Source organism: Monodelphis domestica, chromosome 4 (genome assembly GCF_027887165.1).
Source record: "Monodelphis domestica isolate mMonDom1 chromosome 4, mMonDom1.pri, whole genome shotgun sequence".
NCBI classification, from domain to species: Eukaryota; Metazoa; Chordata; class Mammalia; order Didelphimorphia; family Didelphidae; genus Monodelphis; species Monodelphis domestica.
This window is the reverse complement of record NC_077230.1, coordinates 83,144,343-83,168,322: the sequence shown is the minus strand read 5'-3', so window position 1 is coordinate 83,168,322 and position 23,980 is coordinate 83,144,343. Positions and strand designations below refer to the sequence as shown.

General features: G+C 35.9%; 2 protein-coding genes across 4 annotated transcripts in view; both read right to left on the bottom strand.

Annotated features, from left to right (window-relative positions):
• Window positions 1-7,131, bottom strand: part of TIMMDC1 (translocase of inner mitochondrial membrane domain containing 1) — a 30,256-nt gene extending 23,125 nt beyond the window's left edge. Inside the window, exons 1-5 of one of the 2 annotated variants that reach the window (XM_007493731.3) lie at window positions 6,873-7,131; window positions 6,195-6,403; window positions 3,904-4,069; window positions 2,836-2,924; window positions 1,648-1,715 (exon numbers count right to left, since the gene is read on the bottom strand). In XM_007493731.3, coding sequence (XP_007493793.2) covers window positions 1,648-1,715; window positions 2,836-2,924; window positions 3,904-4,069; window positions 6,195-6,403; window positions 6,873-6,959 — 619 coding nt within the window. In that variant the 5' untranslated portion in view covers window positions 6,960-7,131. The remainder of the gene's footprint in view (window positions 1-1,647; window positions 1,716-2,835; window positions 2,925-3,903; window positions 4,070-6,194; window positions 6,404-6,872) is intronic. The other variant, XM_056793494.1, reaches the window with a different exon arrangement.
• Window positions 7,132-8,839: 1,708 nt separating this feature from the next.
• POGLUT1 (protein O-glucosyltransferase 1) overlaps window positions 8,840-23,980 on the bottom strand; it is a 51,075-nt gene continuing 35,934 nt past the window's right edge. For both annotated transcript variants that reach the window (XM_016433480.2, XM_001370062.5), the window contains exons 6-11: window positions 19,859-19,918; window positions 17,705-17,804; window positions 15,069-15,127; window positions 14,416-14,583; window positions 13,269-13,325; window positions 8,840-11,014 (exon numbers count right to left, since the gene is read on the bottom strand). In XM_016433480.2, coding sequence (XP_016288966.2) covers window positions 10,858-11,014; window positions 13,269-13,325; window positions 14,416-14,583; window positions 15,069-15,127; window positions 17,705-17,804; window positions 19,859-19,918 — 601 coding nt within the window. In that variant the 3' untranslated portion in view covers window positions 8,840-10,857. The remainder of the gene's footprint in view (window positions 11,015-13,268; window positions 13,326-14,415; window positions 14,584-15,068; window positions 15,128-17,704; window positions 17,805-19,858; window positions 19,919-23,980) is intronic.

The window sequence follows — 23,980 nt, the reverse complement described above, 5'->3', positions numbered from 1 at the left end:
TCCCAGGCCCCATGTGCCACAGACTCTGCGCCTCAGCCTTTGGACTCCAAAGCCACATGAGGGTACATCAATAGATGATAATGCACAAAGACAATCGTCATTCTCGGTCACCGAGAGACTACCACTAAAGACTGCTGATTTGTTTCTAAATTCTGGTCTGCTTTGGTTTATACCTTCAAGGTTCAGCTCAAGTGCTACATGAAGGCTTTCCTAATCCCCCCAGTGACTAGACCCTCCCCTCCTGGCAAACTACCTTGTATCAATTTTGAATATTTCTGCATATGTATACATTACCTCCTGGAAATAAACTGTAAGCAATTTGAAACAGGGATATCTCTTAGAAAGATTTTTTAAAATCTTTGTATCTCAGAACTCAGCACAGGGCAAAACGCACCCAGTTAAGTGTAATAATTTTTTTCATTCATTAATTTATTCAATTTAATTACTTTACAAATGGATGTTTTCTGCCTAATGAGACAATAAGTTCTCCAGCAGACCTCTTCACTTTCTCTTTGTTAAAAATGCTCCTCAGGGGGCAGCTGGGTAGCTCAGTGGATTGAGAGCTAGCCCAAGAGATGGGAGGTCCTAGGTTCAAATCTGGCCTCAGACACTTCCTATCTGTGTGACCCTGGGCAAGTCACTTGACCCCCATTGCCTAGCCCTTACCACTCTTCTGCCTTGGAGCCAATATACAATATTGACTCCAAGATGGAAGGTAAGGGTTTTAAAAAAAAAAATGCTCCTCTCTTTATCTTATTGATACACTCTCCATTCCCCTAAGCCTAGTTCAAATAACACCATCTCTTCCAAGAAACCTATCCTGATCTTCCTAACTGGATATTCTCTCAACTATAGTGCTTTCTCTATCCTGATTTTATGGTACTTAGTTCATTTACAAAAATAACCATAAGGAAAAAATATTATTTCCCATATAAAATCATAAGCGCCTTGAGGACAAGCTCTCTTCCTTGGGCACTCCAGTTTCCCATACAATGTTTAGCTCAGTGCCTTGAACACAGAAGGTACTTAGTGAATGTTTGCTGAATGAATGAACATGCTTACAAATGCCCTTCAGGGATATGTATTACCTTTCTAAAAAATGAGAGCTCTGTTCTTGTTATTAAAAAAAAAAAGTCAGAGAATTTGCTTATTTTTACCACTTTATAAAGATTACTTGAATTCTTATTATTCAAGTATTTGTCTTCTACAGATTTTATCAAATTTATAGGGTGTCTGCAGTCATTCCTAGCTATGGATAAGCTGTTCACCACTATAATAAGGTAGATCACTCTATATAGCCCATGATTCAATGCCACACTGCATTTAGCAAAGCTATATGATATATATAAAAATACATAGACACGTATATACTATGCTACAATATGGTACCTGGTAACTGTGCTCTACTAATCTCATTTAAATTATTCTACTCCAGTAACCAATGTAATTTCAGTCTGAATTATTAACATTTTTTCATCAAAGCATCATATATGCAGCAAGTCTCACAAATTCCTTTTATATTACTGAAGTTCTGAGGCAGTTTCAAGTCAAGAGATCAGATCCAGAAAGCCTAACTTCAAATGCCCTTCACTATCATAAAATCATGAAACATTACATACGAGACATATTAAAAAAAAAAAGTCTTACCTCCTGCAACAACAAAATGGCTTAAGGCATTCTTATTTCGATATACATTCAGACCAGTGCTCACTGTGCTAGAGAGGTTCAGAAAAAAAGCAAGAAAAAAAGCTTGAGAATATTGACAGAATCCTCTTAACATTATGAACATAAATGTCTCAATCCACTTACTTCTTATTATATATGTGCATATATAATATTACTTATTATTAAGGAAAGGAATTGGTTATTATTTCCATTCATTAACTTTACTCCAGAAGACTCTTCATCATTTTTCTATTCTGCTTCAGAGTTCTTATAGACCATGGCCCTATAATGTGGACTCTGCAAAATAAAACTATCACTGTTGACTTGTCAAGTTCCTCCACAAGACGCTAACTTAGAGGCTGAAAATGAGGAAATTAAGCATTTGGAAAGTGGTACATAGGGGCAGCTAGGTGGCACAGTGGACAGAGTGCTAGCTCTAGAATCAGGAGGACCTAGGTTCAAATTTGGCCTCATACACTTCCTAGCTATGTGACTCTGCACCACCACTTAACATTATCCTTCTGTCTTAAGAATTGTTAAAGAGAGAAAGTAAGTAACAGCAATGCAATGATCCAGGACAATTCTGAGGGACTTATGAGAAAGAACACTATCCACATTCATAGGAAAATCTATGGGAATAGAAACACAGAGGAAAAACATTTGCTTGATCACATGGTTCAATGGGGATATGATTGGGGATGTAGACTCTAAAGAATCACCCTGGTGCAAATGTTAATAATATTATTAACAGTTAATAATATTATTAATTAATATTATTATATTTCTAACATAATTATTATATTATTATATAATTATTAATTAATATTAATATATTTCTATTATTATATTATTATATAATTATTGATTAATATTAATATATTTCTAATAGGTCTTGATCAATGACACATGTAAAACCCAGTGGAATTGCTTGTTGGCTACGGGAGGGAAGTGGGAAGAGGGGAGGGCAAGAAAAATTAATCATGTGACCATGGAAAAATGTTCTAAATTAATTAATTTAATAAATTTTTAAAAAATAAAGTGGCAAATACTATCAGATGTGGTCACTATATCAATTGGCTTAAAATATATGTCAATAAAACTTTTTTTAAACTGCTTTTCTGAATGTATTCTGAGATAACATAGTCTCACCAATATTAAAAAAAAGCTTACTTAAATATAGTTACAAACAAGGCTGTTCTCCAACTCCACCGCCAGCCATACCGAATGAACCCTCGAATGGCAGCTCGCTGGGCAGATTGCTGAAATAGAAGGTCTGATTAGTTGCCTGGTAGATTTTTTTCTATACTTAAAACTGTGGTAGAAGAGAGAACAACAAATTGGGTAGGTACTCCTATGTGATATATATTTAAACTATACTAAAAAGAGGGTCTATAGAATCATTATCTTGACCAAGGGAACTGGGTTTTTCTCTGCCACTAATTCTTAAAGCTAACAATGTGACCAATTAGCTACAACATAACTATGTTACAAATAATTTAGGAGGAACAGTATATTTTTAATTAACAATGTTTCATATAGTGTTGTTAAATATACTTGCCAGGAAGTGAACTGATTATGGACCTGTGGCTAACTGACCTTTCTATCAAGTAGTAGAAAAAAATGAGGAAATGCTAATGACAATCATAAATATTTTCTGAGTGCCTCTGTGGGAAATACAATTAAGACAATGCTTCCTGCCCTCAAGGAATTTTAGTTGGGAAGATGACATACACATAGGAAAAAAGAAGATAGTAAGTATATTTTGTGACAGAGCCTAAAGTGTTACAGGAAATCTGAGCAAGAAGAAATTCATATGGTCTGGGATGCTCATGGAAGAGTACGACTCCTGGAAATTGAAAGATAGGATTTAGAAAGATGAAGGAGACTCAGAAAGGTGGTATAGGCAGAAGACTATATAATAAGCAAAAATAGGACTGAAAATGAATGAGGTATTTGCAGAAGAGACTAGCCTCATTTGAAATAACTCTGCCCAAATACTCTACATTTACTTACATCTCTATTTCCTATTATTAATTAAGTAAATATAGATTTTCCCTTTTCTTGTCCTTGTCAGCTCAACTCCCCTTTCCCACATCAGTCCAATATCCAAGTGGACTGGATATTTCCAATCACATTAACTAGGTAGAAAACCATTTGGCAATACAATTCCCAAAACTGATTAGCAACCAAATCCTATTTATACATCACTCATAAATAAATAAATACATACATACATACCACAGCATCAAATCGGCTGTAATAAATCTCTGCATGGCTCTGTGAAATATAACGCTGTTTGGCATGATAAAAAGCAGGTATGCCCCCATATATCCAACCAACGATTGCCCCTGTAGTGGCTGCTTTGAAAATATAGTCAATTTCCTGTGGTACTGGTTGGTGTTCACTAAAACATCAATGAAAGAAAAAGTTCCTTAGGCTTAACTCTTGGAAATTACAAATCAACTTCCCTAGCAGTTTCTAAATTCTAAGAACCTTATATTCTATTAATTGTGGCTCTCAATAGAATTTATTAAAAGGTACTTAAATGTAATTAAATCTGTTTTTAAGTGCTCTTGATCATCCTTTCTGGAATCACTCCAGAACAAAATTATCAAGAATTTTTGTTAGAGAATCCAATATTTCCCTTATTTGAAGTTCAACTTTAAAGTGGGAACTGACCAGAATAATTGAGCTTTCAGAATGTTGTATATAGGACCCAAATCCAGGAGAATAAAAAGAAATCTGAATATTTTTATTTAACTTTTGTTAAGTATTTACTGGGTACTCTGTGCTGTACAAAACATATAAGAAAAAATAGCACTAATCCAGACTAAATGGCAGGGGAAAACTAATACAAATTAGAAAAACTCTTAATTACAGATTTTTTTTCAAACATATAAAAGATTCACCCATAATTAGCAAAATCCGCTTAGTACATCTGTAAGCAACTAAAGCATTTAATTTTTATGAACAGTTAACTCTTAAGTAAATTAAAGGATCCTTTCTCCACTTTTCATTACCTTTCTATTGCTTAGAAGATCCTTTCCTAGGGGTTAATGAAAAAACAAATTGTAGCCTGGTCTATGCTCAAAGGATAATAGATTTAGAATTGGGAGGAGTCTATGAAAACAAGTCATCTAATCCAATCCCTTTTTTTTTCAGTGGAAAAAAAACAGATCCAGATTAGTGATTGCAAATTTCTGAAATCTGTATTAATAAGATTGCAGTGTAAATCTACATTGTATTTGCATTTGTAAAGAGGTTTTAATGAAATTCTTCAGCATACCACCTTGCTCAGATATGTAAAAATGGAAATTTCTGCTTTAATTCCAATTTAAGATTGTATATTCTATAGTCAAGAAGGCTGAGGAATTCTCATTTTAAAGATCAAGAATATCAAATTATCTTAGGATATAAAGGCAAAAAAAATCTTTGATATAATCTAGTCCAATCTCATTTTACAAATAAGAAACTAAAGTAAATAAACACAAACTTAAGAATTGATATGCCAAGATTCACATATGCAATCAAAGACTAGCAGAATCTAAGTTGGACCAGTATCTCAGACATCAACTTGTCCATCCCTTGGTGCCCAACTGCTCTACAACATATTCAAATTCACTCAACCTATACTAAAAGGTGTCCTCTATCATCTCTAAAATCACACCCCTCCTCCCTCAGGGGGACTTTAAAAAGTGATACTCTTCATCCTCATCAAGAGCCAAAGTTTCCATATAAAGCAGAGCTAGGTTAAGAATTTAGATCTTCAGATTCTAAATCCAGTGTTCTTACACTATCTTCACTTATACAACTACTACTAAGAGTGAAGAGTTAAAAGTTCAACTGAGATTTATTAATACATAATTTTGCTAGGCCTTCTCAATCTTTTCAAATAAAACAAAGGAGTTATTGTTTCTAATGATTCTCCCAGCTTCAAAATTTCATGTTTTTAAATCCCAGATGATCAATCACAATTCTGAGAAAAATTGGAGCCAAGAACAATAAATCTTTGTTCTATTATTTACCAACTGTGGGACACTGAGCAGATGACTTAATTTCTTAGAGTTTCTCTTTTATCATCTAATAATGATGGGATTGAATTAGATCATTTCTAGACTCTCTTCTAGTTTCCTATTTGTAAATTATAGGAAACTGTAAATCTGTGAAACTTTTCTAATTTCCTGAGTCAGACCATGTCATATAAATGTATTAAAGGAATTGTGATTTCTAGTCTTTTATTCTTAATAAAGCTATTGACCATGCCAGGATGTTGCCACTTGAAAACTTAAGATAGGCTTGTCAAACAAATACTAACCTTCAAAATCTATACATCTTATAATGAAAACACAGGGGGCAAATATGAAAACAAAAACCAGTAGCCAGGTGGAAAAAGTTTAGGAATGAGACAGCCTAGAATTCCCAAAGTTCTAATAAGGTCTATGACAGATCACACTAAATCCAAGACCCTACTCTGCAATTTCACCAATGAACATTTGTTATTAATAATTGTCAAGTATTATTATATTTACTCTCTGACAAGGAGCTCCTTGAGGCGTTCCCATCCTGTCTCTGGGTAAACTGGACCCTTAATGTGATGAGGCAGAGTTTCCTCTGGGGAGGGGCGTGAGGCAGTTGCAATGGTGCTTTCTTCAGCAAAGACCCTTGGGAAACAGACTAAAGCCTCCCACGTTCTTCTCAAACAAGTCTTCCGTGGTATCTCCATCCCCATTTCTTGGTACTATGAAAACACAGTCAAATGACAAACATTAGTGCCACAAAGGCCTTGGCAGCTAGGATTTAAAAAAAAAAAAAAAGGAGGGACAAAAATAGGAATGGAGGGAGGGAAAGTGGAAAAGAGGAAAGGAAGAAAAAAGAGGGAAACGGGAAAGAAAAAACAGCAAAAGAAAAAGGAAGGGAAAAAGAAACAAAGGGAGAGAGGAGAATAAGGGAAAAACAAAGAGAAAAAGAAACAAAGATAATAGGGAGAGAAAAGGAGAGGAATGACGGGAGAGGAAAAGAAAAAATGAAGCTTTAGAGAAAGGAGGGGAGAGAAAGAGGGAAAGGAAGGAAGAAAAATAAAGTCCAACAACCGAAAAATCCGAATACCGAAAGAAAAAAAAAGTTACATAAACGTTTGTTATTTATTGCCCGAAAGGATGGTTCCGTCTGTCCTAGGAGGATGGAGCGAGCCCAAAGCCGGCACTTACCCGAGGGTTCCAAGAGCAGTGCTTGGGAATCGAGGACTGCAGTGAACTAGTAGTGTCAAGTTGACCAAGGTTCCAAATTTGCCTCATACATTTACTAAATGTGTGGACTTGGGGCAAGTCACTTAACCTTTCCGGTCCTCGGTTTCTCCATCAGTTTAAAAAAAGGAAACCAGATGACCTCCAAAAACCTTGCGGGCTCTAGAATACACTTCCCTACCGGCTTCTCAAACCCACCCGGAAGCTCTTCTCAGCAATCCACAGGAAGTCCTGCCCCTCGATTCAATATGTATAGTCGAGGTCGGCGCTAAAATGCGACTGCGCAGGACGCTGTAACCTAGTGATCGGAGGCGCATGCGCATTTATTCTTATGACCATTCTCACCCCCCCCCCCCCAATCTTGCATTGGTTCCTTTGTAGCGCCTGAGTGATCCAACACTGTCATTGCTGTCATTGACTGCTGCATTTATTTGTCCCTTCTGTATTTTTGTTGTCTGGAATGTCCAAGAAGCAAATAACCTCCACAGCTCTGGTTTTCATTCTAAGAATATTTCAAATATCTCTTATTAATTGTATGTCCATCTTTTTTCACTTATGAAATGGACATTTTGTAGGATAGATCATCCTGAGCTCCATTATTGTTTGGAACACATTATTCCTTTTCCTCTGCATTTTATGATCAATGTAGAATAATAGTCTTGTTATTGGTTTTGCTTGTCTTCTAGTTTGTCCATCACCTCTGTGTGTTTGCCTTCCCAATCTATTCTTTTGTTTCTTTGATGAAACTTAACATTTCAGATTCCAGTTTTTCTATTCTGCTCATTATTTTTGCTGTACACATCATAAATTCCACTGGCATCATTCTCATTTCTTTTGAATAACTCGGGATTAGCATGTAATGATTTAGTGTTTTCTTTACATTCCATGAAAAAAAGGGGAAGAGCAAACAGATTTTCAGGTCTTTGGGTTAGTTGATGATAGTATAAGAAGTGACAGTAGAGTGTTGTGTTTCCAGAGGTGTTATTGGGTGTCTCAAGAGTATCGATTTTCCTTTGTTTTGTAGTATTTTTTTCCATAGATGCTTGAATTAGAACCAGAAGCCATATTTCCTTTTATTATTGTTTTCCCTGTTAACTTATCTGCTTAAATTCAGAGTTCTTTTGAGTTTTCTTCTTCCTGAGATCTTTGGTATTTTGACTCCCCCATCCCTATTGTTCACTGGGCTAAGTCCCAAATAGTATCAGCCTCCTTTCAGGCTGGGCAAGTTATGGTTCAGCAGTCTTGGTCTCTGCCTCAGATGACTTTGGGTGGCCCCAGGTGGCTATTGAGCTCTTTCCCTAAGGGTTAGTGGAGTGCTAAACAGCCCCCCTGCCCCAAACACACACACACGGTATTCTATCCAAGTATCTTGTTCTGCTCCTTCTGTTCCACAGTTCTCTACCTCTAGTAGTCCAGAACATCACTAGATAAGGAGCTACCAGGCTGATTTCTATAGTGTGGGTTTCTGAAGTTCTGTAAAGTAAGGCATTTTGTTGAGCTCTATTTCAGGATTAGACATTTGTCTTGCCACTTTCCCTCTGCTCCTGGTTTCCTGCAGAATCTCTTGCAGCACAAACCACTGCATATCAGTGACGGCTGTTGATAAATATACCAATTGGCTGTTGAGATGCTGTCCATCATGGCCCAGCAAGCTTCAACCCCTGAAGCATTATCCAGATGAATTGAGGGGGACAGGTGTGTTAGGTCTTTGGGTCAGTTAGTGATAGTGTGGGAGGTGAGGTGAGGCAAAGTGCTGAGTATACTCGGGGTTGGTATAGTTAGTTGATTTAATTAATTTAAATTTAAACCTTTTAGATTCAGTGTCCTAGTCCAGTGTTGTCAAATTCAAATAGAAAAGGTAAGCATACCTATTGACTTTAGAAAACCACAAATTAACATTATTGTGATGAATAAAAATTAATCTTAGAGACTTTATACTAAGTTTATAAGTATTTATTAGTAAAGAGGAAGAAAGCAAGAAATAAGGTTTCCAGCCTAACTTAAAGTCCCCGGCAGAGGTTGCAAATTGTAGTTCCTGGATTGGGTGGCTTGTGCTTGCCAGAGATGGCAACAGATAAGCCAAGCCCCCTGGGATGGCTTTCAGAGAGCTCCTTTCACAAGCCCAAAAAATAGTAGAGAGAGGGCCAGTTTGCTTCACCCACTGGCTTTTTAAGCTCAGTCTAAACCCTTCCCTAAACTTTAGTTCCTACACCTCACATCCCTTGACTACCACCAGTCAGGAATCTCACCTGCCACACAGGCAAATTAAGACACATGACTGACCACTACTACATGAGACTTCCAGGCCTAGAATGGATTAGAGGTCTCCTAGATATTTAATTCACATGATCATCTATGTTGTATTACATTTTTATTTGGCTAAACAAACATTTCCCAATTACATCTTAATCTCTTTCAGGCTACAGTGGGTAGTTTTGTAGGCTCCTTCAGCTGTCATTTATACCTGTCCTAGACCAGGAAACAGCTAAAACGGCTTTATTTTTGGCACATAATTTCTGTCCCCCCTGCCCCAAATTCATTATTGTATTAGGGAAGGCTTCTTTAGACATCTCACTGTTATCTAAAAAGTTGGAAGAAAACAAAACATTTGGGAGTCTAACATGATCTTACAATGAAAGAATTATTTGCTATATAGAAGTGAGTTATAGGAGAGTCCCACAGTATTAGGTGCTACAAATCTCAGCTGATGACATTTACTGAAGTGGATTGTTGGTGTTTCTCACAAAATATACATTCATGATAAACCTTACTGATGTCAGTTCCAATAAATGGGAGATTCATTAGCTTGGCATGTGTTGCATGTGCATCCTGCCCATTTTTAAAAAGGTACATGGATGCAGATACATGGCTTCTTGAAACTGTTTGGAAGGACCAAATTTGTCCTCTCGCTAGATTCTTCCTCTTGAAGGTGACCTTCCATCTCCTCTGCATATGTCTTGTATGTACCTATTTAGACATATGTTGTAAACTTCTTTAAGGCAAGAATTGTTTTTGCTTTTCTTTTCCCAGCCTTTAGTACAGTAGCTGGCACATAGTAAGTAAATGCTTGTTAATTGATTATATAAAGTCAATAAAATTACCTGTGAGAATAGGGGTTAGACATCCAACTGCAATATTTAAGAACTAGTACCTTTCTACACAAAAATATAAAATCTTCCCCAAGTACAGAAAAGTTTACATTTTTAAAAAAAGTTTAAAAAAATTAATTGCATGATATATACTTTCATTCCTATATACCTTTCAGTAAATGATCCCCAAATATTTTGTATACATCAGCCAGACTTAGCTGGATCAAACCAGGGGAAATAGCAGAGATAAAACCTATTATATTTCTAAATGGCTCTTTGTTTGCTCTGGATAATGTGCCCAATAGGTTCCAAAAGCCATTTTACATTTCACAATGATCATAAATGAAATGACCATTAGGATTCTTACATAGAAAAGTAAATAAAGCATAATTGTACAGAGCCAATCTGAGACACAGAAAAATAAAAACTCATATAGTCTGATTTTTTGGTCCCTATTTAAGCTAAAGGGAAAAATGTTGCTTCTATGATCATAGACTAGAGTTAGAAGAGATCTTGGAGGGCATCCAATTCAACTATTTTATTTTATAGATGAGGACACTGAGGCACAAAAAGCTTAATGACTTGGCAAACAGAGTCAGAATTAAAACCAAAGTCTTCTGACTACAAATCTGGCTTCCAAGTCTATGTTCTATCATTGTATGACTCTGAGAATCTGGATTTTCTTGAGCCTCTGATTGCAGAAAGATAAGGAAAACTAGTTATTTGGTTAGTATTAGATAGTGTGTAACATACAAGTTACCAAAGGCAATTATAATCTCATCCAAATGATGGAGATACTCTGCATCTTTCCATGAAGATATCCAAATGAAATCATTCTACCACAAGGATAAAAGTAGTTTTTAAAGTTCTGTTTTCAAAAGTTTGGGAGTTATTTTGCCATAGTCTTTCTTTTTCTTCACTTTGTAGGACAAAGCTTTGGAATATTCAGTCAACAAAATCTTCCAATAACAGGAAATGTCCTCCATCTGCAAATGGTTGATGATAAATTGTCGCCCTCTGTAGGTAAAAATGACAACAATGACAAGTCAATCATTAATGGAAAGTGAAAACTAATATATCTAGACACATGTATTTGTAAAGAGATCTAAAAAAAATTTCCCCCCTAAAAATCTGATGCCTAGGAAAGCTAAAGTCTTACAGATTACTAATGTCAGGACCAAAGTGTTTGTTTTGTTTTCATTTTTGTTTTTGTATGATAGCCTTAATCTTCATTCTAAAACACACACAGAAAGAGTTCTTTGCATTGTCTTAGAAAGGCCCTAAAAAGGTATACATCACTTTTTGCAACTTTCATTCCTCTACTGAATTACTCATGAGTATTTCAGGAACATGGACTCTATAGACTACTTCCCAAACCATAGACTAGCTAGCTTCCTGTTATAAGGGGATTTTAAGGGAAAGGGGGAAAGGTTTAGTAAAGGGAACACACACAAGTAAATAAATAATTTTATTAACAAAAGGAAGGGAATGGTAAGGAAGGATGGACCATCTGACTATTTCCCACTCAGATTCTTAACCCAATAAAGTTTCTACAATAATCTTAATCTAACTAAACTAAACTAATCTAAAAATTAAATAAAGGATAAAGTCCAAACAGGGAGCCCAGACTCTCACACTCTCCAGAGTCTTTGGGGGATCAGACTGAAGAAATCCAGTTGAAGGTCCTTAAAAGATCCAGGAAGTAGAGGAATCCTCACCCAAATCACTCTGCCCACCAGAATGAATGGGGGAACCCCACTCAACCTTTTCTTGATGATAATCCAAGGCAGGCAGTTTAAGAGATGGTTAATTCAGGGAGCCTCTCAGATTCACAGCTTCTGTGTTGAATCCAGCTTGAGAGACAGACAGTTGAAAAGCTGTCTAACAACTTAGAATCTTCACCCAGCCAGCTCTTAAGAATCTAGGCTTGAGGGCTGTTGATCAATCTTTGCAACTTCCCTTGAATGAAGTTAAATCATGCTCATGACAATATTAAGAAATCTTTATGGAGAGCAGGGATTCTTAACCTGGTCTCTTTCAGATTTTAGGGGGTCCATGAATTTGTGTGTAAAAAAAAAGTTACATCTTCATTTTCCCTAACTTTTTGTTGAAACAACTTTTCTTTCAATTATGAACACAGGCAAAAAAAGCATTTCATAGGCTTCACCAGACTATTGGGAAAGGATATTCTTGGTTCTCTTTGTCTATTCTGAGTTTACACTTCTTAAAAAGGGAATCCTTTATTCCCTTTGCCTAGTCCGAGTTAAAACTTTGGTTAACAATAACTTAAGTTCCCCTACTTAGTACCTCACTAGATTGTGAGGACAGGATTAACTCTCCTTTGTCTACTTTTGATTTAATCAACAAAAGCGGAATACACCCATACTTAACCCTAAAGTAAGGGAAGTCCACAAACTTTTACTACAGGAGTTTACACCTCCAAAAGGAAGACACCTCTACTTAACCTTAAGTGGGGGGAGGTCTGCAACCCCTGTGCTAAACTGGGTGATAACTCAGTACTGTATGAATCCAAACTGGGTGACAACTCAGAAACATGTGAATCCTAGGAGGAGAGTTAACACCTTTAGAGATGAGAAGTCAATCCCATAGACACTGCCCCTGGGCAGTGCTGGACAATTTGGAAACCGATTGGCCCCTGTGAACAAGGGACAGGAAACCACCATAAAAGCCACAAAATCCTTCCTCAGGGGCAGTCTCCTGAAGTAGAGTCTCATTGAGAGTGTCTCCTAGAGATAGGCTTTGAAGGAACTTCACTGGAGACTGTGGCTTGGATGGTGGCTTCAGCTTAGATTCTGACTCCTGGACTACTTCATTGGGTGAGTGAAAAGGCTGACTCCCTTCCTAGCTTCCACTACCAGCCCTCCTGGCTGAGGAGTAGTATAGGTATTTTCTCTAACCTCTTTCACATTTCTCTACTTTATTGTTTCCCCTCTTTTTTGGTAAATAAAATTCTGACTAGAGATATAATAATTCCGGAAACCACGTTATTTCATGTAATTCAAGTCCAACCACTAAATTTAACCTTTACACTATCAAAGGAGTAGAGGACACAAAAAAGGTTAAGAATCCCTGATACAGAATATACTGGAATAAAAGGGGTAACAAACAAAGCAAGAAGTGTTTATTAAGCACTTACATCAAAAAGAATGATGTTCCCCTGCCCTCAAGAAGCATACAATCTAATCAGGGAAAATAACACACAGGAGGAAGGAAGGTAGCAAATAGAAAGAAGAAAGGAAATAAAACTCACCTCTCAGCAATCTCTTGGGCTAAATCATCATTTTCCTTCACAAATTGTAGAAGTTCCCTAATATGGAAAGAATTATATAAAATTATACCAAATAAGGATGACATAAAATTACTCTAATTGAGGACAGGGACACACAAATAGCTTTAGACTTGTGAGATGTCATGTGCTCTCTTTAAAGCAGGGATAGGGAAATAGTTAACAAAAGTCACTGAACAAGTTAAAAGTAATTTAATTTAGGGTGACCATGTTTTTCCCATAGAAATATATTCAATTAACCTGTAATGAAATAAAAGACCAGGACAATTCAAAATTCAGTATTCAATAAATACAAGAACTAGAAACTACAAGGCAGTTTTCTGTTATAATTAATTAAGGCAGAGAGAAGAAAAAGCAAACTGGGGTAAAGCTGAGAGATTGAAAAGAGCAGATTGAAACACTGAAGGGAGAGATAAAAAGAGAAATAAAAGAGACCAGCAGAAGTGGCCAGTTCAGTAGGGAGCTATGGGTACTATGGTAATTTAGCAATGATATCTGAAATTCTGATTAGCCTCAGGCCACTCAGAATCTTCCTTTATATAACAGGAAATCACTAGGCCTATTTTTAAAAAAATAAATTTAAAGCTTACTTTTGAAAAGCCTTTTTTTTATGGAATTGTAAAGGTATTATATATATACACATATATGAAAAAATGACTTGATTTTTAGAAATTTACTTTGGAGTTTTCAAAATATCAATTTGCTAACTCCATCTTAAAGTCTCTTTGACAATGTAAGTGATAGTTGGAGGTGTTTGCTCTTGAAGAAATTAGGGCTGTCTTGTTTTACAATGCTTGAATGAATCTCTACTAGTCTAAAACTGACTCTTCATGGATGCAAGTTCCTTAAGAAAAAAGATTATTTCTTATTTATTTTCCCTAGCACCTCCTATAGTTCACTTCGTACATATATGCTAGTTATATGACTGATGAATTTGTTCCACATCAAATTCCATTTGAGGTTCAATTGTTTTAAATAGTGAAATAACATATATATCTGTGACTCAAAATAGTAAAAATAAAAACATCCATTAAAAAAAAAAGAAACCTTCAGAGAGAAATGGGAACAGTAAAATCATTAGGAACAAACTGATTAACAGAAGCCCCCATACCTGACATTGGAGAGGTCTGTATTGACTGGGATGTAATGAACCCATGGCTTCAGCTGTTCATAGAAGAATTCGTGCCATTCCTCACCTACATGAAAGACTAGTGAGCCACACAGGAAGAGGTGTTTGAACCGGAAACTTGCAGCTACCCCCCGAAAATTAAACAGGTATCTGGAAAAGAGAAAATTGGAGCTAAATATTTCTGGACATAAATGACAACTTTTTTTTTATTCATCTTTCTCTTCTCCCTCTGATCATGTCTTTCCTATTTTTATTCTCCTCTTCCCTCCTCATCTTTCTAAACTCTGCTGTAGGCTCCCTAACTCCCTCTAGGTAGCTTTCAACTTGGCCACAAACATAAGATTTTCTCTTCTTCCCCATATAATTAGCCCCCGATTTTAAAAATAGTCTGAACAAATATTTGCTTGAATTGTGGTCCAAAGGAGTTTTAGGACAGTTGTCAGTAAAGATCTCCACTGACTTTAAATATCTCTAAGAAATATTAATTTCTATGCTAAATATTACTTAATATGATTTTACTATTACATTTTAGTCAGGCCTTGAGTTCTAGAGCTGACTCACCAAAAGCTAATGCACAAATCAATATTGGGGGAAAAGAAAGATAGATGAATGGATATGTCTAACTGAAACCTTACTTATACTTGCAGTGATCCACAAGTGGGACTTCCTTAGCAGGTGGTTTTCCAAGAGTATCCTTTAAATTAGAAAGAAATTTTTAAAATTAACTTCATGTGATTCAGTTTTGAATAATTTCTGTTGGTTATGGATTAGCAATTCATTATTATAATCAATATTATAGATCAGTTGATCTATAATATCTCAAATTCCTGACTCACAAAGACAATTGTGTAATTATAACCCAGATTAAATATTCATTTAAAGATATCAAAAAGTAAAAAGAAAATAGATGATATGGTAGCAGAAACAATTCACTGAAGAAAATAATGTATAACCAGTGATACACTTAATTAAAAAATCATTATCATAAAAAAGTAATGTTCTGTCTAGAGTCTAGAAAACATAAGTTTAAAAGTAAATATTTTCCAACATTTGTATACCCAAGACTATTCAGTTGGAAAGAATGTCCTGATTCTGGATAACTAAAATCAATTCTTTAGATGAAATAAATATTCCCCCAAATGGAGGCATAATCATATCCTAATTTAGTGGAAATAACCCTTTTCCATTTTTTTTTAAAACCCTTCCCTGATGTCTTAAATATCAATTCTAAAACAGAAGAGCAGTAAGAGCTGGGCAAATGAGGTTAAATGAGTTGCCCAGTCACACAACTAGGAAGTGTCTGATAAGATCTGAATCCAAGTCCTCCCAACTCCAGGCCCATGCTACCTAGTTGCTTCCCTAATTCTTCCCTAATTCTAAAAAAAATATATAGGTCATATGTATATAAGTATATAGATACAAATATAGATATAGATAATGCTTTATGGTTTACAAAACTCTTTTTTCATGACAACTTTGAAAGCAAGGAAGGCAGGTAGGTAGCTAAGATAGGTACTAGTATAACCATTTTACAAATGAAAAAACAATTCCAAAAAGATTGCTTGCCCATGCTAATAAGGGAAATCAAAACTAAGTTTTTCTGACCAGATTAGCTATTCTTAACCTGGGATCCACAGATAGATTTCAGGGGATCAGTAAGTTTGAATACAGAAAATGCTACATTTGTACTTCAATATAACTGGCTTCCTTTGTAATCCTATGCATTTATAAACATGATTCTGAGAAGGGGTCATAGGCTGTACCTGACTGCAAATGAGGTTTATGACACAAAAATGGGGAAGAACCACTGGACTAGGCCCAGTGCTGTTTCTATTAAATAAATTGTCTTATTTGCATCCATCTCCTTTTGCTTACCAAACAACCATATGAATTTATAATTTGGCCTTGAGGGTGGATTTACTCATGCAGAAGATGAGATTCACACAGGTGATTCATATCAATTATCTTACCAGGTATTTCTTCCATCAAAAATGAGTAAGTGGGGATTGTTTTATCTATCAATTTTAGGAACCTGATTATTACTAAAGGTCATGTCACCTCTAAGTATGTGAATAAGAATGAGTCACTTGAACCTTGAACTTTTTAGACCACCCCCCCAATGTAAAAAGTGCTTCCATAAACAATCCCAATATGAGCATGCAATCTCCTCTTATTCTCTTTCTTTTCTCTCTCTCTCTTTTCAATTAATGCAAAAGCCTTTTAATTTTACATAATTAAAATGGTCTATTTTAGCTAAGAATGTTAGAGGGGAAAAGGTACCTCCTCATTCTTTTTTAATCAGAGGATCTCTTATATTCACAGGGTTATTGTAAGGTTCAAATGAGATCATATTTTTAAAGTGCTTTGCAAACCTTAAAGAGCTATGTAATTACTATTTAATTACTCATTATATATCCATTTTAAGCTTTGAATATTGGTTCAAATGAAAGTTCTACCAAACTGCCCCCTCCTGGGTTTTCTACAAGTTCTTGTACAAAGTGACCCTTTCTCTATGATTTTTATATCCTCAGCTTTGTCAAATACTGAACTACTGTTTTCAATTAATACTGGTTGTTGCTTAGATAATCTATACCAGCCATCTACTTTTCAGTTTTATAACCAATGTCAGTTTTGATAAGTCTTCTTTATAATTTGTACTTTGGTAATATTATGTCCCCTTAGACTTGCTTCCCCACCCCTCCACCCCCATTATTTTCCTTGAGCTTCTAGACCTTTATTCTTCCAAATGAATTCTGAGTTACTTGGAAAAGAGAAATAATTTCAATTATAGTATAGCCTCCTTGTTTGGAGATGACTTGCATTGAATCATTTGGAATCTTGGTTGATCATTCTATTGATCAGAGTTCCTAAGCCTTTCAAAAATGTTGTTGCATTTCTTTATAATGGTGTAATTACAGTACTCTCCTGCTCACTTCACTTTACATTGGTTCATATAGGTCTTCCCAATTCCATTCACCTGTCACATACTAGCTAGAGTTCCTCCAGGGAACTAGAAGCTTTCCTGGCAGAGAATATCAGCATCACTTTGATAAATGAATGCATGTATAGAGCACACACTTTCATTCCATCATAAAAACGACCAGGAACAATGCTGATTTAACTTGCAATATTAACCAAAAAAATTATCTCTGAATTGGAAATTACTAATATTTTGAATGGCCTTCATTTTCACCCTATCATCCGAAGAAAATCTAGCTTGAAATTCCATGCAAAGAACAACACCCATTGCAATGAATCTGTCAATAATTACTTTCTCAGATTTCCAGGCCTGATTCTTAGTGTACTCTGCATCAACAAGTCCTGGGTTTTCCCGAGATAGAAGAATTAGAGGATCTCTCTCTGGACTTGTCCTATAAAAGAAACAGATCATATAATGTCCTTTGAAATTCTCACTAATGACTACTAAAGAGTAATTTTTTAAAAATGACATTTATTTAAGCAATTTAGAGTTTTCAAACTACATATACATATATATGAGGATCCAGAGTTATTGTGAGGATCCAGAGTTATTGTGAGGATCAAAAGAGATAATATATATAAAATGCTCTGCAAACCTTAAAGATTTATAAACATTAGTTATTATTATTAATAATATAATTACTCATCTTATTTGAATTTCATATCAGGGAAAGTACTGTAAGCATGGTTATCCTTATTTTACAGATGAGGAAACAGTTTAATTTTAATTAATTTTATTTCTTAAACATTTTTTTAAAAATCTAGTTTCCAAAGGGAAAAAAACTCACTATTCCTGTGATATTAGCTGTTAAATTCAAGGAGTACTAAAAAGTCTTTTTCCCTCTTGCTCATATGCTGAACATGAGGATAAAAAGTAACATGCTATTGCCAATGGACTTCTGTAAAAGCTACATGGTTGCCTCATCTATCCAGATATGAAATTCCTATTTGGTAGAATCGATAAGCACTTATAAGTCTCTACTACTATCAGGCAGTGTGCTAGGTACCAGAGATAGATACAAAGAAGAAAACATTCATTTCTCCGAATTAGTGTTAGTCTAATTTCTGCCACTAATTACATAACAAATTACTAATTGTACAAGATTTATATCCTCTCTGAGCTTCAGTTGTCTCATATGAAAAATAATGAAATTATATTAGATTATCTCTTAGGTTCCCTTCAGCTCCCGACATTTTATGGTTTACAAATCTGTATAGTACCTTTGTTATACTTGACTGAATCTCAGAGTAAGAAATACCTAATATACCCATAAATTAACAGGAGAATAATCTCTATGACATCTCTAACAAGTCCTTGTCTTAGCTCAGCTTGAAAATTTTCAGTCACAAAAAAATCTCTTTCTAAGGCAGTTCATCCCACTTTTTATAAAGTATATTCGAGGGGAGGTAGTGTAGTGGATAGAGTGCTAGGCCTAGCATTAGGAAGATATCTTCAGGAGTTCAAATCCAGCTTCAGATACTTACTAGCTGTATGATCTTGGACAAGTCACTTAACCCTGTTTACCTCAGTTTTCACATCTATACAAGGAAATAGCAAACCATCCCAGTATCTCTGCCAAGAAAACCCCAAATAGGGTCTTAAAGAGTTGGACATGACTGAAATGACTCAACAACAACAAATAACTGTAAATAAATTCTTCCTTTTTTGTAGCTGAAGACTATTTCTCTGCAATGCTCATTCACTATTCCTAGTTCTGTCAACAGGGGCAAAAAATCAAGTCTAGTCTCTCTGCTACAGAATAAACTTCTCATCTTCAGATGAAATATACTTAGTTCCTCCCAACAGCGTTCATGGGATCTCTAAAATGCCCTGACCAGCCTGATTGCCCTTCTCTGTGCTCCAGTTTTGTCAATGTTTTTCCCACAATGTAGCATCCAAAATGGAACACAATACTATTACAAGAGTGGCTTGTCCAGGGTATAATACGAAGGGACTTTTACCTCATTCATTTTAAACCTAGTGGCTCCCTTCATCTAGTACAAAAGCACGTCAGCTTTTTTGGTTGCCAGGTCATTTTTTAATTCAACAAGTCAATAAATTATAGTATAGCCTCCTGGATTTCTTTTACTCAAATTGCTGCCCAGAAAGGCCTTCTTTCTACTTTTCCTTGTCCTTGAGAAACTGAATTTGTAATCCAAGTGTAAAATTTAAAAATTTTCCTTATATTTCATCTTCTTGTATTTAGTTTAAGCAGCAAAATAGTGCTATATAGTGCCAGGTCTGGAATTAGGAAAATCTGAGGGGGTTGGACTACATATTCTCTCGACCAGTTCTAACATTCAATTTTTTTGTTTATTTCTTGCAAAGTTTGAATTTACCTTGAATTTACAATGTCTATGGACATTTTTTTATATCTTCCTTAAAGTTGCATTATTCCATGACATAACTTGGGAGACTCTCTTGGATGCCAAAAGGCATACTCACCTGGACCCCCTGAAGTATCCTCTGGATATTTTCCTTTCCCACGGCCACTTCTCTGCAGACCTAAAATATGTACATGCTGGTCAGAAATAGCTATGTCCCTCCCCCCTTCAATGGCACTACTGAGTAAAGCCGGGATCTTTTCCTCCAGCATTCAATGCCCTCCATTATTTGGTATCATCCTACCTTTCCAGCTTTGTAGCATACTCTTCTTCACATACTCTATGCTATGATCAAATGAAACCACTTGTCTCTCCCACCACCCATACACACTCTGCGTACTTCTTCTAATAGGCCTTTCCTCTCATTGTTTCCCGGTTGTAAACCTCAAAATTCCTTAGACTTATAAATGTTGGAAATTTCACCATTGGGATATTTCATACTTGGAAAATTTCTTACTGATAGTATATTGGAATGGGAACTCCATTGGCATGGGAGGTTCCTTCTCTTCCCTTCTTAAGATTACTTTAGGACAGAAAACCTTTTGCTGAACAATGGAAAGGACTTTGACCTATGCTTAAGCATAGAACAGGAATTTCTTTGAGTCTTGATTGATTTTAGAATTGATACAATGGAGATACTTGGAATAAATCTCCACCCTATTCAGTCCTAATAGGATTGAGTAAGGGCTGCAGCCTAGATCAAAATTTAATTATTCCAATCTCTACCATACTCAAGTTAACAGGATTTAGAAAGGGCTGTAACAAAAGAGTAAAGATTTAATCATTTGAAAAATATGACCTTCAACAGACATGTGCAAAAGCCAGAAACCTATGGGCGGTCCTGGGTTAAGCGAGAGCCTCCATTGACAGGGAAATTGATGAAGAGTGATTGGTAGATGTGAGGACTGAGGGGAGGCAACTTGGATGGTTTCCTTAAAGATAGGAGGGTCTGGAGACTCGATGAAGAGGTGGTTGAGTTTTTGGTCGGTGGTTCCTGGGCTCTGAGGAAGCTTGCTCTGAAGGAAGCTGAAGGTGGGGGCCTCTGAGACTGTTTCTCCATTTTGGACACGTGAGTAATAGGGACTGATCTCTTTTCTTTGCCCCAGCTATCTAAGGGCTTGGGCCTTTTGGCCCAGCCGAAACAGAAGGGGTATTTAAGCCCTATTCCCTTCTCTCCCCTTTCTCTCTCTCTATATATCTCTAATTCCTTTCTTGCTCCTATTGTAATTAAACTCCAAAAAAGGCTGACGGCTGACTTGAGTTTTTCATTTAGGAATTACATGGCTGATTCCTTGGCGACCTTAAATTAATATATATCAGTCTTTTAAAGTGATTCCCTTGTAACATTGTGGCTGACCACACGGGAGTCTAAAGAATCCTCTCAATAAAACTTTTTCCTTGCCTTTTTACTATACTGTTTCACCACTTAGTTCTTTTTTTTTTTTAACAAAAAAAACTTGGCTTAAAGACACAGCTGCTAGAACACGTGAGTATAAAAAACTTTTTCTCTTTTCTCCTTAAGTTAAATTGGAATCAGCAGTTTTTTCTTTTTCTTCCCTTTAATCTTAAGGGACAGCTGGGTAGCTCAGCGGATTGAGAGCCAGCCCTAGAGGCAGAAGGTCCTGGGTTCAAATAGGACCTCAGATACTTCCCAGCTGTGTGACTCTGATAGACAGAAAACAGCTGTTTTTAAATCTCAGCAACAGGACTCTAAAGTCCTGGCTGGAAGAACTGTTTCTAAATATCCTTTCCCTTAAGGAACAACTTCCTGGATTAAAAAAAAAAAAAAACCCTGTGGAAAGTTTGTTGCTTTGCCCTGCTCCCCACGTGTTTTGTGAAATTACAAAATATACATATAAAAATGAGTACTACATTCTTTGACAATTATATGGCAGCTGAAGAAGTAGGGGCATTGAGGAATGAAGGATACCTCCAAATTTTTATATTAATAGGTACTGTCATTTTTGTACTCCTCAATACTATATTTAGAGATGAAAAAATAAAAAATATTGAGGATAAAATAAAACAAAATGAGGATAAAATAAAACAAAATGAGGATAAAATAAAACAAAATGAGGATAAAATAAAACAAAATGAGGATAAAATAGAAAATATTGAGGATAAAATAGAAAATGTTGAGGATAAAATAGAAAAAATTGAGGATACAATAGAAAAAATTGAGGATACAATAGAAAAAATTGAGGATAAAATAGGAAATATTGAGAATAAAATAGAAAAACTTGAGGATAAAATAGGAAATATTGAGAATAAAATAGGAAATATTGAGGATAAAATGGGAGATATGGAAGATAAAATAGGAAAAATTGAGGAAAAAATGCAAGCCCAATTAGAAGATCTAAAATGTTTCTTACAGGATCAATGGGCAAACACCCACTCTACCAGAAACAGACCTGTTTCTGAACCTTTGAATGAGGAAATTTCCTTCCCTGAAATAGAGATGGAAAACACCTTCCCTATAGCCCAGTTAACAGACTGCTTCTCTCGTGCAGTGCAAATCTTGTCTGAATTTAATCCCCAAAACCCTTCCCCTGCAATCCCAGCTTCTCATGTTCCTTCTCCTACAGAAAACCAAATTCCAATGCAAGGGAGATCTTGTCCTCCTAGAGAAACCTGTCCTTGTCAAACTGACCCACAGGTGCAAAATTCAACTAGAGGCCTGTTTCCTCTAAGAGAAGTACCTGAAATAGGACGAAATGGGGATGTGGTGACTTTAAGACATAGGATACCGTTTACTCCCCAAGAAATAAATGAATTTACACGAAATATCCCCACATATGAACAAGATCCTTTTCTAGTAACAAAAAAGATGGGAGACATATTTTTTCAATATAATCCGTCTTACAAGGACGTTGAGAGCTTACTACAGGCTTTTTTAAGTGAACGTGAAAAAAATAAAATAATTGCTCATGTCAACAAAACCCGGGGGCGTAATGCAGCACATTGGCCATCTCAGGATCCCGAATGGGACTATAATAATCCTGAGGACTATCTACAACTATACCGTTGTAGAGAGGCCATCCTCACGGCCATGAAGGAATGTGCGGACAGTACAGATAAGTGGATGGAACTGGAAAAAATTAAGCAAAAGGAAAACGAAACACCCTCCAGATTTATGGACAGAATTATCGAGTTTGGGGACAGATACTTAGATTGGGACTTAAATAAAGAGAATAGTTTAAGACAAGTTAGAAGAATATTTGTAAACAATTCTTGCAAAGTAATTAAAAATTATTTTAAAACACAATGCCCAAGATGGTCAGATATGGACCTTGAAGAATTGCGAAAAACAGCTATATATGTTTTTAAGGGAAACGAAGAAAAGGAGAAAGAGAATAATGATGACATGGAGGAAATGAAGAAAAAAATGAGATGTGTAATAGATAGGATAACTAAATTAGAAAGTGGGCATGATAATGAACCAACGACAATTGCCTCTCTCCAGAAATCCAATTATCAATCCATTACTTGCCACTTCTGTGAGAAGAAGGGCCACAAAATGATGGAATGTAGAACCTTTCTTAAGATGTTTGGAAGGAATACACAGTTTAATAATGGTTTTAGAAATAATAACTATAGAAATTATGATAATGGTTATAGAAACCAAAATTCTAGAAATTATAATAATGACTATGGAAATAACTATAATGAATATAGAAATAAGAGCTTTAGAAACCAGAATTATAGAAATAGGAATTGGGAATTTAATGACAATGCTCAAATTGAAGAAAATTTTAATGATAATACTCAACAATATATGAGAAATGGCGCTCGTCCAAAAATTACTCGAGGTACTAATGACCCTCAGAGAGGTGCCCTTCAGGGGGGTGCCCAAGGAATATCCCAAACACAATGATGGTGCCCGGGGGGGGGCTGGGGCACAGGAATCAGAGGATACAACCTTTGATTTCCCAGACCCTGATGTCCTACTACCCGTTGTCCCTATCCACTGCCCTCCCCATACTAATGAACCCCATGTTACCTTAAAAGTGGGTAACACCTATTATGATTGTCTATTAGACACCGGAGCTTCCTGGTCTGTATTAAAGAGAACACCTGATTTACAATGTTATTCTATTGGCTCAGAGAATGTAATGGGAGTATCAGGAATAACCCAAAGAGTTAAAAGACTTCCTCCTAGAATGGTGTCTGTAGGACCCCTAGA